Genomic DNA, 18,501 nt, shown 5'->3' with positions numbered 1-18,501 from the left:
CCTCATGTGTTCCCATGGGACCAACCATTCACAACAATTCATGCTGAAATGCCAACAAGCTGCTGCCAACATTTATTGGTTCTTTGCAAAACATATTTCTAGCAGCAACTGCAACTACAAAAAGAATTAAGGTTATATCTGATCTAATTTTATATCATCAACATGCTTCCCTATTTAGACAGTCAGCGGGTCCCTCATTTCTCTTCGTATAAAATATCCCACTGTAGATGAGGCAGAAATTGAATTTTTATAGACGCATAAATGTACCATAGCTGATCTGTCTTGTGCTGAAGTGGATGAGGGAAAAAAATGAGCTGGAGGGAAATCCTGCCTAACTATCAGAATCAGGGGCTAAACAGCAGTGCTACTTTGGGGCAGAGTGAAAATCAAAACACAGGACGTGTTATTTTAACTAAATTGTTGCTATCAATCTGAAAATTACTAAGTCTTCCGGAAGCAGAATTTTACAAATGATGTGTGCATAAATGATTTAGGAGAACACTGCAGAGATAAATTTAGACTCTTGAAAAGTTGCACTCTGGAAGCCAAAGTAGAACAGTGATATAATAACCTCTCAGATAGAAAATGACAGTCATCACTTCAGGACACGGGCTGCTACGACTGTTTACGATGGAAATGTGACTGGTGTCCAAGACATCTCGAGGAAACACTGGAAAGGCAAAGTGGTTAAACTGGCTTATACTGGATTATGAGGCACAGGCAGGGCAAGAAATGAGAGGAAGGGCCGGTAAAGGGGTGGAGAAAAGTTAGGGGACAAGGAGGAAAAGAACCCAGAACTGAGAGAGTGTGAGAAGGACGGAAAGAGGAAGTACAAAAATAGCCTCATGTGACCATGCTGGTCGCTCTGCTTTTCCATGTCCCAAAATCCAATTTACAGCCACACACGGCAGACACAAATACACATACTGTATACACACGTACTTGCACTACTCTTTATTTTAGATCAACAGTATCAGGTAATATATATGACATATACTCAAACATCACCAGTCACCCACAGTACACAAACTCATTACTGTACTCTCACATTTCAATGGAGCTCCACACTTTTCCTACTGTAGCCATGCAGTAGAAACATTCTTATACCCAAGGAAAGACACACTGACACTCATAAACGCACAGACACAAATGCATACACACTGACTGCAGCTGGTCGCTCCCTGTGGTGCTGTCCTATAGCTCTACTGAGAGAATGAGATTTGGAGCTATTCATCCAATTTAAAGGAGACAAATGTTATACTGATAGATGCTAAGGGCTTGAGGGGAGATGTAGCAAGTAAAAGAGACAGACAAGGCTGAGATCAGGAGAAATAAAATGCCTGGAGAAACAGAAATGAAAAGGACAATTTGCGTCCATATGGTCTTAATTCCACTGCAGCTCACAGTGACACAGGAATCCACCCTATTTTTCCCCACATTTCAAAACTGAAGCTTAATTTTACAGCTGATCTTCAAAGACCCTTCATGCTCTTCAGAACATTTATAAACGTGTGCCTGTGTGTGTGTGTTTCAACTCAGGGAAAGAGCCTTAAGCGAAGGGAAAGACCCTCCTGCCTCCACTGGGTAAAGGCTCTTTTCTCCATTTTGCTGCAGAGTTAATTCACTTCTATTAAAAGTATCATTACAACTCTAAGCCAGAGAGGAGCCTCGTCATACAGGCTAATCGCACACGCGATAAAACCACACCATCATGCACATTTAGAATTTAAGGTGGGTTCAAAGCTGGTGCGCGTATTTATGGTGTGTCACGAATGTGCACAGTGTAGCACAGAGAAACATTTTTGACAAGACATTCAGGGGAACTAAATCTGCCCCGGCACGATTTAAGATGTCAACACTCAAAGCTAATGATCCAACTGAGATCAATAACACTGAAACAATACCCCATGTGAAGCACAAGGAGCTATGTTGGAGAAAAGGAGGATCTGATGAGAGTCAGATGATGACAAATATACAGTAGCAACAGACAAGAAAAGAAAGACAAATTATCCTACACAGGAAAAGCCATGAAGAAAATCTAGAACAATCATGTTCTAGTTCCACATGCTGGAATAAAAAATAGGCACTTGCAATGCTTTAGATAGACAAATATGGAGGTACAAAAAGAAAAAATATTTAAGAGTTAAAACTAATAAACAATGTTGGTTTTTATCTCATGCCTTGAGGCGATAGCGGCCAAACTACTGTAACTGTTTATGGAACAGACACCACTGTGTGCAGCTCGAGATGTTTGGTCACTCTCCTTAGTGCAAAGGAAAGTTATTAAATATAATATATTAAATATGCAAAGAGAAAGCAATATTTAACTCTTCTCTGTCTTCTCAGCCACCAGGGTGAGGGGATAAAAATAATAATTCATGGAGCTACATCAGCTAATTAAGACATGACACAGTCATTGCTCATCAGTTAAAATTAGGAAATTAGGAAAAACCATGCTCAGACATCAACTGACAATACTGTGTACTGTATGCCCATATATAATACTGTACATAAAGTGACAGGCATCTACTGTATGGCTCCAAAAGTCTTACATACTGAACTGCTGGTCGAAGTGGATAAGATTAAAGACGTTTTAGGACATTTCGCAGAGGCAATGATGAATTTATTTGATTATGTGAACAAAGTGTTAACATCTGGTCTGGAGAATAAAATAAAATATTGCTGAAATATGGTTTATCTTCAGCAGCTGTGCAGTCGCTGTCCAGGGTGCTGATTTACAGCAAACTAATGTGACTGCCTTTCAACACACCATCAGTGTAACTGACTGGTTGGCTTCAGCTCCACATGCTCAACTTAATTGATTACATTCGCCTCAGGAAGAACATGGCTGCAGCTCTCAGATGATTAGCCAGCCACTAAGTTTGGTCTCCTGAGCCTGGGCAGAAATTTTAATCCATTCCCCCATTATCCTCTTCCACTAAATAATGCCATGTACTGAAGGACCTGACAATTATAGTGTATGTGAAAGTGATTAAATGTATTGGTTGGATTCATATGTTTATTGTTGGTCTATTGGTTAGCTCAAGATTACCCCCTAAGGACACATGTACTGTATAGTGTTTGAATAGGCCATTGGGCACTAATGGCAACCACATTATTAGTCTTTTCTAAGACACAAGATTTAAGATAAGCTGTGTCTCTGCTGGAAACCAATAACAAGGTAGACGTCAAACTGAATACATACATATTTCCAGAATCAATAATTGCACTGATGAATGGGAGCAAACAAATAAAAAACATATGTACAGTCTTTATTACTGAAATGTCAGATATTTAGACTTAATACTTGGAATATAAAAGGACTAAAATCATTGACGTTCATTTTTCAGACTACAGTAAGAATAGGTTTTAATTCCTCAAAGATCGATTTTCTTCTATTTGATTTATTTTAATTTCTGGGGCTACAGAGAGCACAGAAATTCAGCCGCATCCATTATATTTTAATTATTATTTAATTATTATTTTTCCCATATATAGACTGCACCGGTCTATAAGCAGGTGTCCACATTGTAACGTGAGGTATTTACGCAAGTAGATGATACACACAAAGATTTTTGTAACTTACTTACTTAAGTACAGCAGTGTACCACAAAAGCAATTGGTCACTATCTACCGCTGCCTTCTGCGCATTAAAACCAACAGCCTCACAATTGCTTCGTCACACAAACAAACAAAAAAAAGAGCTGTATTGTAACTCCAGAAGCAAAACACACTGCGGATTCTCAAGGCTGCCTTTGACTGAAGGCGTGTACAACATGTAAGCCTCAACAGCTTTCTGTCAGATCTGCATGATGTAAGCATCTCGGCCATGTTCCGTGGCATGAAGCTTGTAAGCCGGTAAAAGAGCTTGACGAAAGTAACGACTCATAGTTCGGAAATTACAGTAAACCACACCTGTATACAATACTAGGCAAAGCCAACGGTGGAAGATATAGTGTACAATGCATTTTTGTGGTGACAAACAAATCAATGTATCCATTAAAGCACTTTAGAAATCCTCCCAATGCCACTGACACTGTTTCTATTCCATTATATAGGTTCTAGACTAGTACAGCCTCAATACATAATTAAATAGCCCTCTGTCATTGGCCTGTTATTCCCCCTGACGCTTTAATGGTTGAAGGTCGGTGCTGGGAGTTCATAACTCTACTCTTAGTGTTATAGATGCTGGGACGCCAAGGTGGGAGCTGTGGCAGGGTTGATAGAGAATTTGCATTTGAAATTGTGCCAATGTATTTTGCACAGTAGTATGTGAGAATTGATCTTTATGATAAATGCTATGATGAAAGCAACTAAATTATGAATTTATCATGAAACTGCATCCATTTTTATAAATGATTCAGCTGTTGACTTGTAGTTAAAACTGTTTCATATTATCTGTTGTCTGTTTAAACAAATGCATTAAAAATCTAAACAGGGGTTTCTCAAGCTTTTTTATATTTTTCTTTTTCTTAATTAGAAAGTATCCAGTGCAACAAAGCAACAAAGCTCTTTTCCTATTCCATGATGTTATGTGGATGCATGCCAAGTAGGAAATATACAGCCTTTGAGTGTTTGAATAAAACAACGAGGTGTTAATTTGCAGCTTATGTTCTCATATAGACTCATTAGTGTGATAAAGTCTTAATTGAAATCCAATAAATTATGTTTTTTACATTTTGCATTACATTATTGAGGCACAAGGAAACAAGCGTTGAGACATTTTTGAGTTTGAGATTTGTTCATGGGCCAAAAAGAAAAAAGGTAGTTTGAGAAACAAGGGGAAAGGGCATTCCCTTTGGCAAGTGCGTGACAATTTGTTGTTTCCTTCAGTTTCATTCAACACTCAAGTAGCATTTGTTCTCAACACATTAGGATCTGTCAGGAAGTGTGGAAGCACAAGAGAGAAAGTGTGGGGATTTTGGAGAGAATCAAGAGAGACATTTAATACACTGCAAACAAGTAAAAAGCATAAAGGAATGCTGGATGTCTCTACACCACAGATGCCTTGATGTCCTTTAACCAAGGAATGTAGTGAATTTGTATAATCGCTTTGTTGTTTGTGAGTAATGTTAGATTCAAATGTTTTATTTTTACCTATACATCAACTACAAAGAAGCTGTTATTATTCTGAGGAATTGTGTTCTTCCTCCTAAGTCCTTTTAAATGTTTTGGGTGGATTTCCATGCATACAGAAACTTAAATATAACACATTTCAGCTAAAGACCCTGTTGTAATGAAACTGTAATCAGATAATCAGTGTTTTCCAACAGCTTGGCAATTACACTCATTGCTGTCCCAATCTTAATAATTTATCATGATGTGTAAATGAAACATTTGTTGCACAGAGAGAGACTGATGCAAAGACCCATCTCAGCCTGTAACAGAACTGTGTTCCAGCCCTTCAGCTGCTCCAACAATCACATTACGTTTGATTACCAGTTCAAAACAGTAATGAGATAATCCATGAATTCTATCCTATCCCACTGATTAGTTTTTTACGTTAAACAGACAGTTGTTATAAGCTCACTGATTACATCATACAAGTGTATCGCACTGCTTAGGCAATAAAAACAAGGTCACACTGAATCGCAGCACTGCTGACAACATGTATTGTACTGGCGCAACATCTGTACCAAATTACACATTAGCTGCAAGTGGTTGTGAAAAGCTCTTAATACACTTTAACTGTTGAACTTCTCAAGCAGGCAATGCACCAAACTAAGACCTGCTGTCTCTTTCTGTACCTTACTGTATCTACTATAGATGTAAAACTGGGGAGTGCCACCTATGGGTGACAGTTTGTATGGTGCTCGTTGATTATCGTTGATATTGCAGGGCTCAGAATTCTTAATATACCTATAATAATGGTGAGTTTTCATGAGTACCTAGCTAACTTACACATACTGTACCTCCACATTAGAAAAAATAAACAATTACAACAGAAAGTTATTTTTAGATCGCCCCCAAAGTTGTGTGAAGCAATGAGTTCCAAAGCTATACAGAAAGATAAGAAAGATTTTAACTAAGCCATGGAGAGGCTCAGAGAGAAGATCAAATAGAGAAAGTCAGTCAAACACAGAAGAAAGAGGCAAAAGGGGAAGAAATTAAACAACTTCATTGGGAAAAATATTACTATATTAAGCAGCATTTCCTTTAGATAATTACTGTGCAACTTAACAACTTAATGTGATATGATTATCAACAGTAAAACACACTACGTGGAATAAGAGAAAAGAATAAGAGTCATGTTGAAATTGCTGAAGAAAAGATGATAAATGATGAGATTTGCCATGTACAGTAGTAAATAAAGGTGATAATGAAGGAAACATGTCAAGACAAGATGAAAAACACAGCTTTACCAATTCTCACTCTCACTCAGTCTTATGTTGTTCATGCTCGGGTTACTGCTACAAATCTTAGACTAAATCTCTCAGCTCCGGGAATCTTATGTTCTGAAAATTTGATTAAATATACACAACCATGTCAACCCTGCCCAGCAACGAGCAGTTTTGCAAATGATTAAAAAAACAAAATTCAAAAGGAACAAAAAAACGCTAAAAAGCCTGATATTCTGTTGAATTTGCATACCTTTAGAAACCCCCCTTGTCTAACAGGGGCATTACTCTTCTATGAAGTGGCACTTGACCAATTGCTTGCCATTTTAAAGGTCAATACGAAGGTGCTGTAATGAATTTAATAACACAAACACTCATGTCAGCAGAAACTATTAATTTAATGATCTTTTATTTATCAGAGTCAGTGGAGCACATCTGCTTTGTTTATTTTGGGGTCGGTTTTAACTAAATCCACGTGTATTATGTAATTAAACAGGAAATTAAAGGTACCATTTACATGCATTGAGAAAAAAGTTAATTAACACTGACACTTAATTTTACACATCAGAAGCCTTGGGGGGCGGCTCTGTAGTGTAGTGGTTAGCACTGTTGCTTCCCAGCAATAAGAACCTGGCTTCTAGTTCAGGTGCCTTTGTGAGCACAGTCTGTCCCCTTTCTCCAGCTTCCTCCCACAGTTCAAAGACACGTGGTTGGGTTTACTCAACCCAAGGTGTGAGAGTAAATGTGGCCTTCTGATTGACTGGCATCTTATCCAGGGTGGACCCCATGGTAGCTGGGACCCTCCAATGGACAAGTGGCTCAAGATGGATGGATGAATGGGTGTGAGACCTGGTTCCCTATCGGCCAGGGTGTCTGACAGGGTCAGGCTCACATCAGTGACATAGGTTACATCATGTGACAGTGAAAATTATATTTAAAAAGGATCTATATTTGCTTACACTTGCAGTAAAAGCGCATACTGTATGCCAAGTCTGCCCATTATACTGAATAAGCCAGCAATAGTCATCATTTACATATCTGTAGTATAAAAGTGAGAATAAAATATTTTAGACTTTATTGTGAAAGGGTGATTTCCTAGTAAATATTAATATATAATTACTACATCACTAATTCATTTGAACATATATCTAAAGGTTGTGATGGTTATGATGCTCATTTTGAGCTGCTTCAGAAACAGTAATGGATACACAGAGAATATGGTATGAGAGCGTTTTCCATTACACCACTGGGGGCCCTAGTTTCATATTTTCTATGAAGTTACGAGCCGATGAGGGGGGTTAATTACATAGCGTCACTCCAAGAAGTCAAACTTGATGGCACGGTATATAGTTTTTCATAAGTTTTAATGCTTGGGGAATCAGCTAAGGGAGATAAACAACATTTGATCCCAGTTTGTGTAAATGCCCTTTAATTGCGTGAGTGTTTATAGCTTCACTTGCACTAAAAGTGCATTACTGGGAATTAAGTCACGCATGATTCAGAAAATGCTGACTAGCTTGACTTAGTAGCATGGAGCACCTTCACCTTCCAACACCTTATAAATATAAATACTCTCAACCTACACACACAAGAGCCCACACAAATAAACCAGCATCCTCATGTAGTTCACCAGAAATATACATATATATCAGCCATAAAAATCACCAATGCAGTGCCTTAGCCATATTGACATATTGAATATTCACCATATCCATGTAAACAGACTCATCAGCCCAGGCACTTTACTCGTGGGTTTCAACATCACAGTCACACTCTTCCATGAGACACTTTGATAAAGCCAGATCAAAGGAGAGTGAAGAAGAGCTATTCAAGACCCGCAACAATAGAGCCACTAAGTGAGAGGCTGTAACCGACTCACAAAAGCACATAAACTAATGAATGAATGAATGAATAAACAAGAGCTATAAATGTCTGTAGACAAGCTTTAATATATGAAGGCCATAAAACACCCGCACCGTAGAACAGATGCACCCACACATGCGCAGGTGCGCAGATGTATATGTGCTGTTCCCACACACGATGTGGCGTTACACACTTCTGCCCAGGTGTAGAGGTGAAATCAAAATATTTCTTACAACTAAACATTAAAACTTCACACGAAGCTGTCAGCTGTGATTTAATGTTGCAGGTCAAATGCCTTCCTGAAGCTTTTTATCTTTGCATATGTGCATGTCCTGTACTCGTCCTCTCTTTTCCCATATTCTCTCTATATTCGTCTTTATCTACCTTCTCATTCTCATGTCTCTCATCCCTTTTGTTTATTCTTTTCGCTCACACCATCTACCATCTTCACCTAGTGTGAAAACCTTTTCTACTGTTTCAGTACTGGACTAAAACTGGACCCCTATATTGTAATTCACATATCAGTTTTTTTTACTAATGTCATTGTTATATCTCCACCTCTTTTTTTCTTCCACTCAATTATTTATACATTTTTGCTTTTGCTCAAGGGGTGAAATGAAAACACATTTTCGTTTCACCCCTTGTTCCATTTCTCCTGCCCCCCATTTCCTCTAATTCTTTACACAGCCATATACTTTTAAACCATAATATTTGTGTCAACGAATGTGTCATAGCAGCTTTTCCAGGATTCATGGTATAACCTCCCATGCTCCCTGACATATTTTACTCCACATCTCCCTGGGCTGCTACTTTTTAATTCAGTCCCCATCCCCTGTGTCCTTTTACCTTAAGCAGGCGTACAGATGGCAGAAAGGCTGCATGGCACAGTTTTCTGATGGTCCAGTTGAGTGGCCGTGGTGCATCCAGCTGGTTCATGATGCCCACTCTTTACGGTGCAGCCACTGATGCCTGGCAGCTTTTCCGGCACCAGGATCAATGCTGCCCCACTAGGAGGGCAAAAATGGGAGATGGTCTCCAACTCCAAACGCCGAAAAGCACGCAAGTCCCAGGGCATGACCCTCGACAGACACCCATCAATCACCGCCGCCACCACCTTTTATCCGTTAATTCTCCAAGGCGCTGAAGCTCCCTCACCTCCCTCCCTGCCCTTATCTTCGCTCTGGGCCAAACAGATCCAAAGAGTCCAAGGCAAACCAAACCGGGAGACCCAGGAGCACCTGCGTCCTCTTCTAGCAGTAGGTAGAGCGTACTCAGCTATGGAGCTGAAAAACCCAAACAATGGAGCAGAGTGCAGCAATGCACAAAAGAGATAAGAGCGTGTGAGAGGGATGCAGGTAGAGGAAGAGAAAAGAGAGAGAAAGAACGAGGAGAAATAGATATGAGAGGAGAGAAGAGAAGGGACGTGCAGTGCAGTGCGGTGCAGTATAGCGCAGAAGAGAGAGGAGAGGAAAGGAGAGCAGCGCAGAGCGCAGAAACGGAGCAGCCTGACTGGTAGCGGCTTAGATTTGAGGCTGCATGCACACTACTGTCTCCAAGATGAGAAACAGAGAGGGAATAGAGGGGAGAGATAGAGAGCGAGATGGAGAGGGGGGGGGGGACATAAAACAAGACACAATACAATTCATGAACAAGCTAAATTGAAACTATGGGAATGGGATGAAAGAGAGAAAGGTTCCTCCTGCACATGGAAAAAAATGAAAGAGGGAAAGAGAGAGGGCAAGATGGAGAGGATGAGAGGGAAGGGATATGTGAGGCACTGTGTGGTGGTCAAAAGGGAAATGGGTGAAGCGGAGTGAAAGCTCCGTCTTGTAGAGTGAATTCAGATGGAGCTTGAAGATGGAAGCACATTAAACAACTTGGTGCCAAGGCAGCAGGGAGGAGTACGACCTACTTACTGATTTGCACGTTAGACGTCTTATTTACGCATGAAAGGCTCTAAAGCAGTATGAAAAAAAAAAAAAGAACAGCACTGTTGATGTGACTGTCATATTGCATAAACTCATTTTAAAATGTGTCTCAGCAGCTCTACTTGCACTCACTCATTTGATGAATTTCAATTTCATTTATACCAGTGATACTGGTATAAATGTTGCACCAATAAATTCAATTAAAATAATAATATAATTGAATAGACAAGAATATAACTGAACTCATTTTCTACCACTCAATGTGCATCATTACTTCACATGAAAAACATGAGATAATAATAGTGAGTGAATATAAAAATTAAAAGTATGATAAGATGTACAAAATATTTCACTATTAATTTATATATAATATATGGTATCTGCATGAAATTACACACAAACAGAGAACTAAACACCTCTGGTACCTCCTCTGAAAACCTTTGATGTCATCGTATAAAACATTTATACGGTAACAACCTAATTGGTTGGTCTTTACTTCAAAATTTCTGGGCAGTTCCCCACCATCCTGTCCTCATGTACTTAAAACCTCACCTGGCACCTGCAGTTTTGCTCTGTTGACTGCCACACACACACTCACACAGTCATAAACTTGACGCCCTTCCCCCATCCCCCACTCCCCCTGGATTCCTCTTGTTGCCACAGCCTCACTTCTACCCAGCTACTGCCAATTTACAATTAACTCAACACAACATAAGCCCCGCCTCACCCTACCCCTACTCTCCCTAAGTACTAGGTTGTCAGTCAAAGGTTTTATGACCTACATATCCCACAGCCACTGCTGCTTATTAGTTTGTTTTTCCTTTACATATTTTCTATGGTTAGCAATTTGTTTTTGTGCTGTGATCTGCATCTTCTTCTAGTCCAGTGGAGATCCTTGGGTGGGTTACATCTAGCGCTTCCTCTTTATTTTCCCTTGGCTCAACCATTTTACAACAACTCCTACTTCGTCTCGGGACTAAAGGAGAAGTGCACTATTGGTTCACACCCAGCGACCTTCCACAGAGCAGAATAAGCCTAGCTTATATGAAGAAAGGCAAATGTCAGCGCAGTACGCCTCTCTGAGACGTGAAGGCTTGATCATGAAGCGCACCCGTAAAAAGATAAAAATAAGTGGAGTATTTTTGTCAGCGTTTTGAACTGGTGTGTCTTTATTTCTATTTCTAGTCACTCAGTCGTCTTGTCCACAGCCAGCTACTGATACGCAAAGCTCAAACAGGACCGCTTGTCAAAACAAAGACATCAAAAAGCAAATCAACGACTCTTTGTTCAATTTGTGGTTTGGCAAGTTTGGACCGGTTCACTCAATGTGTTGCGAGTCTCTGGTGAGACAAAAGCACTGAGGGTTGGGAGGTGTCGATGACATGATGTGTCTTATCGGACGTGGATGTCATCGCCTAAAAATAGCTTAAATTGTTAAACTTAGCTGTACTGAGCATCACATGTTCCCACTTGGGTAAATAATATTGTAATATGGACAAAGAGAACAATGACAGTAGTTGTGTGTTTATCTTGAGGGGCAAATAGGCTTCTACATCTTAAAGAAAATCACTGTGACGCCAGACAGGCTGTCACAGATAGTGTGGAAACAACAAACAACCAAGTGATTTGCTGTCTTACATCAAAGACAAAACAACGGTTGCTGCAACGCAACACAACACAATGCATTACTAATGCATCACCATTCCGCCGCCGGTGGGACACGTGGTATAGAGGATTTACTGTCTCACTGTCCCGTTTGTTTTTGAACAACAAAACTCTATAAAGCACAGTGGACGTTTTGCCCTGACAGTCCAGGAATGACATCAGGAATATCCACCTCAGTGACCACGGGCTTCCCTGAGGACGTCCAAGTGGAGGATCTGACTGTCAACTGTACTGCTATTCGCTGTGGACACGGGGGTGAGCGAACGGGAGGACGGGTGATAGACAGGAAGGGAGAAGGCGGCGCTTTGCCTCAACGCTGGCACTCCACACGTTTCAGTCTCACCCAGCGAAATGGTTCAGCGAAGCGACGCGCAGCTCAGTGCACTGGCTCTGCACTGTCTGCATCCTGACTCTAGATGGCATCCTTCTAATGCACAACACCCTCGTCAGAGTCGGCGCCAGTGTTGAACACAACTCCCCGTCAATGTCCCAGCAACTCATCAGAATCATTAGCTTGTCATTTAAAGTAATGTGAATAGCAGATAGGTTATTGCATTAGTGCTGAAGCGGCTGCTTTTGAACCAAACGCATCAGCAGGCTGAGCCACACTGCCCTGTACGCCTGCCAAAAGAGACAACGTGCCCACTTCATCCACCAGAGGGCACCAGTCCAAAACTCACGCTGCAGCATGTTGTGTGTCTTTTCTTCTCACTGTTCTCACTACATTATCACACCATTCAAAGGTATTAAAGCACTGGCAGAGGACGAGACCAAGAAACAACAACAACATTTAATTCGCCTTTAGTGATTAATTTCTTCCAATTTGAGCTTAAGTTGGAACCAGAGAGAGGCAACTGACTGACAATTATTTAAGTGCTTGAGAGCTGAGATTTTCTATTATATTAAGAAGCAAAAAACAATATGTATCCCACAAATGTCTGAATGCCATGCTTATATTAAGTAGTCAGGAAGATCAGGTTGAGAGCAAACTGTGTTTTCGCACAGAACATGGAAGTGATCATCACCTTTAAAACGCACAGCCTTGAACCCCAGCAGTAATAAATGTACCAACTAAAGGGACTTTGCCGTAGTACTCTACCTGTAAGTGTGGATTTAGATGTGTTACAGTTATTTATGTTTATATAATTTACTCACAACCCAGAAGATACTCATCTGTATGTAAAAGTGAGAGTTTACATTTTACGTAACAACACTGTGAGTGTGTGGTTTTTAATCCATCTCTTTCCGAGACATCTCTGCCACATGTAGACCTCGTGACACTGCTTATCTGCACTGTGACAGCAGTGAGAAATAAGCCCATTCCCACCTGTCATTCAAGTTAAGCAGACACTTCTAGCATTTGAGCAAAAAAATCTTGTGCAAGAGTGCAGTGGCTGGAGACAGAGACGTGTAATATTACTATTATTGTCAACCTTTTAATAAAATCTTTGGTAATGCTGTCAAAATATGCACTTAATGAAAGTGAATGACCTGGGCTAAAAAAAAATCCTGAGAGAAAAGAGGGAAAACGTGTCTCAAATCTGCCTCCCCTTTAACTATGGTATGCCAAACTGCAAAAAGTGGCAATCAATCAACCATCAACCTAGAATAATAACTAAAACTTAAATGTTAAACACTCTTCCCAGGCTTGTTTGTTCATATTAAGGTTTGCTCGACAATGCTTTGAATTTATTACTGTATGTTGCTGTCAATATCACAATCCAGGTTGGTGACATATTGGCCCAGCAATTTTTAGGAATGCTTTTGTCTTTTCAGCCAATCAGCCTTAATGACCTGATTGACAGGTGCCGCTGAGGTGGTCTGCTGAGATACTGCCATTCCTATAAATGTCTAAGTGATTACTGGGTTTCTAGTCAACTTCCTGACTAGAGTTAGCTGCACGGCCAAGTGCAGACCTGGCAGGTTTGGAAAACTCAGTGCATGATTGTGAACTGTGGGGCCTTTAAATGTTCTTATTTATGTCCATCCATTTGAGTTTATCCTGAAATCATTTCATTGTTAACATTTTTGTGTCATATGTCATTTGTGTCAATTTCAGTGTGAACTCAGAGTAAAGACGTATCATGTGCTTTCTCACAGAAGGACAATGGTTTAATTCCTTGTAGAATGCTGTGATTCAGTATCCTGTTGATTGCTCTCCCATCTGTTATGACTTAGAACATAATATCTACTAACTGTGATGCCATTCACTGCAGGGACAACATCTATGCCAAACAATCTACTTATCTTGTATCTGCTGTGGCAGTACTGTTTATTACTCTCAAGAGTAGAATGTCATTATTAGCGATCTAATTGTGTTGTGTCAACATATTTTCACCAAACAAGCAGTTTTTCACTAAAACAAGTGGCTGAAGGTATGTGTTAGTAAAGCTGTCTGCTGCAGATTGATGCTCCTGAAGGCCTCTATCTAATTTGGCTCCATCTACCACTTCTCTGTGTGATGCTCGTCCCCCGGAGGATTCTCGGTAAGTGACAGTTCAATACCACCCTCCATATGCTCTCAAAAACACGTATACATACACACGCGTGTGCGCGTACACACTGACACCCCCTACTTTGCTTGCCCTGAGGTAGCAGGAAGACCTCTGCTGAGTCGGGTACACTCCTCCATCTGGAGCGAGGCAATGAGTATAAGCCTGCAGGATGGAATCACACAAAGCCACTACAGATCTCAAAATGTGCTTTTTTCACCATCTCTATCAGCCAATGAGTTTGATGCCAATCACTGTTGTGTTAAGGTGCCAACGGTTTAATGGCTCCTAAAATGTTTGTAACGTGTCTTTAACCTGCTCAAGTAAAAATTGTCACTCACGTCCCACAAATGTCACATCAAACACCTGTCATCACACACCTACAATCAGGTCAACATTATCCAGCTCTGACATTCAAGCCTCCAGCAGCAGCTAAACGCTATCAACTGTAGACAAACAGCAGGCTTATCAATTAAACTGAATGAAACAGACTGACAAGATGGAAATAATTAGAAATAATGCCCTGCAGAGGTTGATCCCATAACTTAAGCTGTTTGTCATCACAGCTTAACAGTATTATTTCATGATTTCAGTTGTAGTAAACATGCAGCCGCGGCGGGGGGGGGTTCTTTCTAAAAATATATCAACAGAAAATGTTCCTTTGACCTTTATATTGTCACTATTGCAGCAGTGAGTAGCAGTGAATTACATTTATCAAAATTAACTATACGATATTTTTATATATATATATATTTATATTTTAAGTAAATACAGTACAGTACATGTTGTTTTGTATAGACATAAAGACAATGTTCAACATTTATTATTCCTGTGCAATATGTTACCTAAAAATACATGGTTTAATTGTCACCGAACCAAAAGGTCAAACAGTTGGACTGTCAGAACCTGCAACTAACACTGTTCAGGCCAAACAACCAATTAACACAAAGTGAATAAATGGAAAACAAGAAGGGGTAAATATTAATATGAATAATATGAAATATGGCGGATCCAAGCTAAATTTAACAGAGGGCACGTGAGAAATCTGGCGGTGGAGCTTCTTGCATTGTGGCAGCTGACAACAATTGTGGACATGACAGAAATCCATCCAGTTGTCATACAGCCATGTGCATGAGTCCTGGGGTATTGGAGAGTACAAATGATAAGTACAATCATTTGACTATAGAATTATTAGGAAAACCCAACACATAGCACTTGAGCTAAACACTAGTCAACACTTTGCTTGTGTGTCTTTTAAGCAGCTCTGTGATCATATTTGATGTTACTGTAAGTAGAGGTATTTTTCACTTTGTGGATAAAGAGGTTGTATTATTTTTCTTACCAATTATACAACTGTCTTTTTCTCCTCTTTATCCACTTGGGGACTGGATTTCAACTTGGTACCAAAATTAGCACAAACTGGCTGGTAAAACTGCACATTTATATCAATTTTAATTGTGCAAAGTACTATAATGTCTTTTTTAATGAAACCTCTGAGACAATTAGAGCCCGATGTAGAGAAAGGCTACTTGTTTTCAGAGCCAAAAAGGCGGAGAGAAGAAGACTGCGGCTCTCTACACTTACTGTAAACCAGACATTCAATTCTAGTGTGAGAACCAGAAAATCACTATGTTTCTTGTCGATTTTTGGGGAAAAAATGCTAAATTCAATGGGAGGATTTGTTCTCCATTAAAGCTGTAGGTGATGAGAAAATGTACTGTAGATGTTTATTTAAATAGGCTGCAGACTGAGATTGTAATTGCTATAGACATATCGCAAATGTAAACCAATAACAAAAATTCTGCTTCCTAAAAATAATGTTTCCTCCATCTACACAGGTGGACAGTCAATTAACTATAGTCCATGAGTGGACTGGGGAAGCGGTACCTCCATATGACATGGCCCAGGCACATCAGAGACTGTAAAATAAGACTGGCACAAAATTCAAAATTTCTTGCACTCCATGAGGTTTATAAGTTATGATGGAGTCATTCAAACTTGCAGAAAAATTCTTGCTGGGAACAAAATTACATAGCCTGGCCACCTCTTGACATCGCTGCTCTTAAAAACTACTTTAAAAGTACAGCAACATCCCCAACCTGTCCTCAGAGAAGAGAGACTGAACTATTAAGTTCATTGACTATTTACTTTCATAATTCCATAACTCAATTCAGACAAAAAACACACAGCAACAAAAGAAACCACAGACTGATCATCCTTAAATAAGGAAAATCTGTCGGTAAATTCATCTTATACTAAAATGCTTTTTCTCACAGGTCGGTGCTGGTGGTCATTTGAAAAAGCTGAAGCCCCCAAGTCGCTGTCAGTGTGAAAGAAAGTCCCCCCAGCAACACACACGGTGTAATCTATAAATGCCAGATTAGTTTAGTGTTTGGCAATTTAATCTCCACCTTCAACAGAGCAATGTCAGATGCCACTATAATGAACAGTCACTCTTTTTATCCCAGTGCTGCAGAGAATCCCCTCGTCTTTAGACCTAAAGCTTCAGCACTGTGTGGTTTTACTACATTTCTGATACATTCATTTAAATCAGGATCACTTTGAGGAACGAATAGTGAAACTATATGTCATAAATGTAAGAGAGTATATCGTAATTGAATTTACATTTTATTTACATTATATGTATGAAGTCAAGGTTTTAGGCTTAAATAGCACAAACCATGCACAAGTTAATCATAATGTCTTACTAAATTATATCATATTACTAACTTCAGAGGTGAACGGGTGCTACTCAGTCCAGTACAGTCCTTGTCCTCTGTTAAAATTTTCAAATTAGTAAAATCTAAAAAAAAATGGCTTTAAGAAAACTAAATGATAATAAAGTTTGTGAAGCAAACTAATCCCCTTTGAGTAAAGGGAATACTTCTCTTCCATGCTCATGTATGAATGCATGGTCATTATGATAAAGTGAATGATTAATTCTGCCTGATAAAGTGCACAAAACACAGGAAGGCAGGTAGTGAAGGCAGGGAGGCCAACAAAAACTAAAAAAGGGAGGAAAGAAGACAACACTACAGGTGTCGCAGTAAACACCTACAGTCATTTATCTCACACACACACACACACACACACACACGGGCACAAGCCTGCAGCAAAAGCATTTGCATTGTAGAGAGCCAGAGAAGTGCTTCAGCACTGACGCTGTACTTTCCCAAACTCCTAGAAGATCTCACCGTGTTTTTCCATCGTCCTAAATAACAGGCCTCGGTGCTCAGCTGTATAGATGAAGTGAGATAGTGGATAATACGGCTAATGGTGCAACCTTCCACAGTTCATGCCAACATCTTTGAAACTGAGCCCCTGTGGTGAAAATGGCACACAACCACACAAACACGCTGCTACAAAAAAGGCGATGCCCAGACACACTGAATGCCTGTCTGCAATTGTGTGTATGAAAAAAAAGATGCCACATTCACCTGACATAAATACTGCATTAGCCCTAGAAAACGCTGATGTTACCGTAGCAACGTAGACACAGCGTGATTTCCACCTCGCAGGTTGGTGTAATAAAGCTAGGCCCACAGCCCGCCGGCCCTGAGGCCCCTGGTAATGGCTTTTATGGCAATACTTATTGCCACATCGGCACACCAGGAAGTACGTGCGAGGCCACGCTTAACATCTAAGCTCAGAGCTCATGGCATCAGACAGAGGCACTTCAAAGCCACAGTTCAAAGAGAAGGTACAACAGTTTCAGATCTCCATTCAAAGATATCTACATTTACATAAGTAAAAATATATCTAAATTTACATAAAAAAGAGAAAGCTCTCAATCACAGTGTCACTTCTTTTTAATCTTCTATGAATTCTCTACATTAATATCAGAATACTAAAGGTACACTGTAGGGATGCTGTAGCATACAGTACTATGTATGAGATGTGCTAGGTTTCGTGGAATTATTACACATTGAGGAAATTTAGCAGAGGTACCCTCTGTACAGTACATCAAATAAAATATCTGTGCTTTACCATATTTAAGGTGTTTATTTAGCTGCTAACTGGCAATGGGATAAAATATACCCTGGTGATCACGCTGTGTGTGATCACTGAGCAGTAACTATCTGTCACAGCCAGGTGAGAATCTCAAAGCTGCTCTGTCCGTCCAGGCACCAGGTTGAAAATAGATGGATAATCACTCAGAGACTCCCATTTTAGCCACAGACCTATATGAAGTTCTGTTGAAGTTTGTATCGTACT

General features: G+C 39.9%; 1 protein-coding gene across 12 annotated transcripts in view; it reads right to left on the bottom strand.

Annotated features, from left to right (window-relative positions):
• Positions 1-18,501, bottom strand: part of trpm3 (transient receptor potential cation channel, subfamily M, member 3) — a 97,453-nt gene that overhangs the window by 67,230 nt on the left and 11,722 nt on the right. The window contains exon 1 of one of the 12 annotated variants that reach the window (XM_029160655.3): positions 9,048-9,783. The exons of the other annotated variants lie outside the window; for them this stretch is intronic. Within the exon in view, the coding sequence (XP_029016488.1) occupies positions 9,048-9,137 (90 nt within the window). The 5' untranslated portion in view covers positions 9,138-9,783. Of the gene's footprint in view, positions 1-9,047; positions 9,784-18,501 lie in introns of those variants that run through there. 12 annotated transcript variants of the gene reach the window in all.

The sequence above is a fragment of the Betta splendens genome, chromosome 9 (assembly GCF_900634795.4).
Source record: "Betta splendens chromosome 9, fBetSpl5.4, whole genome shotgun sequence".
Classification (NCBI taxonomy): Eukaryota; Metazoa; Chordata; class Actinopteri; order Anabantiformes; family Osphronemidae; genus Betta; species Betta splendens.
The sequence above is the reverse complement of the archived record's forward strand: the minus strand, read 5'-3'. Positions and strand labels throughout refer to the sequence as shown.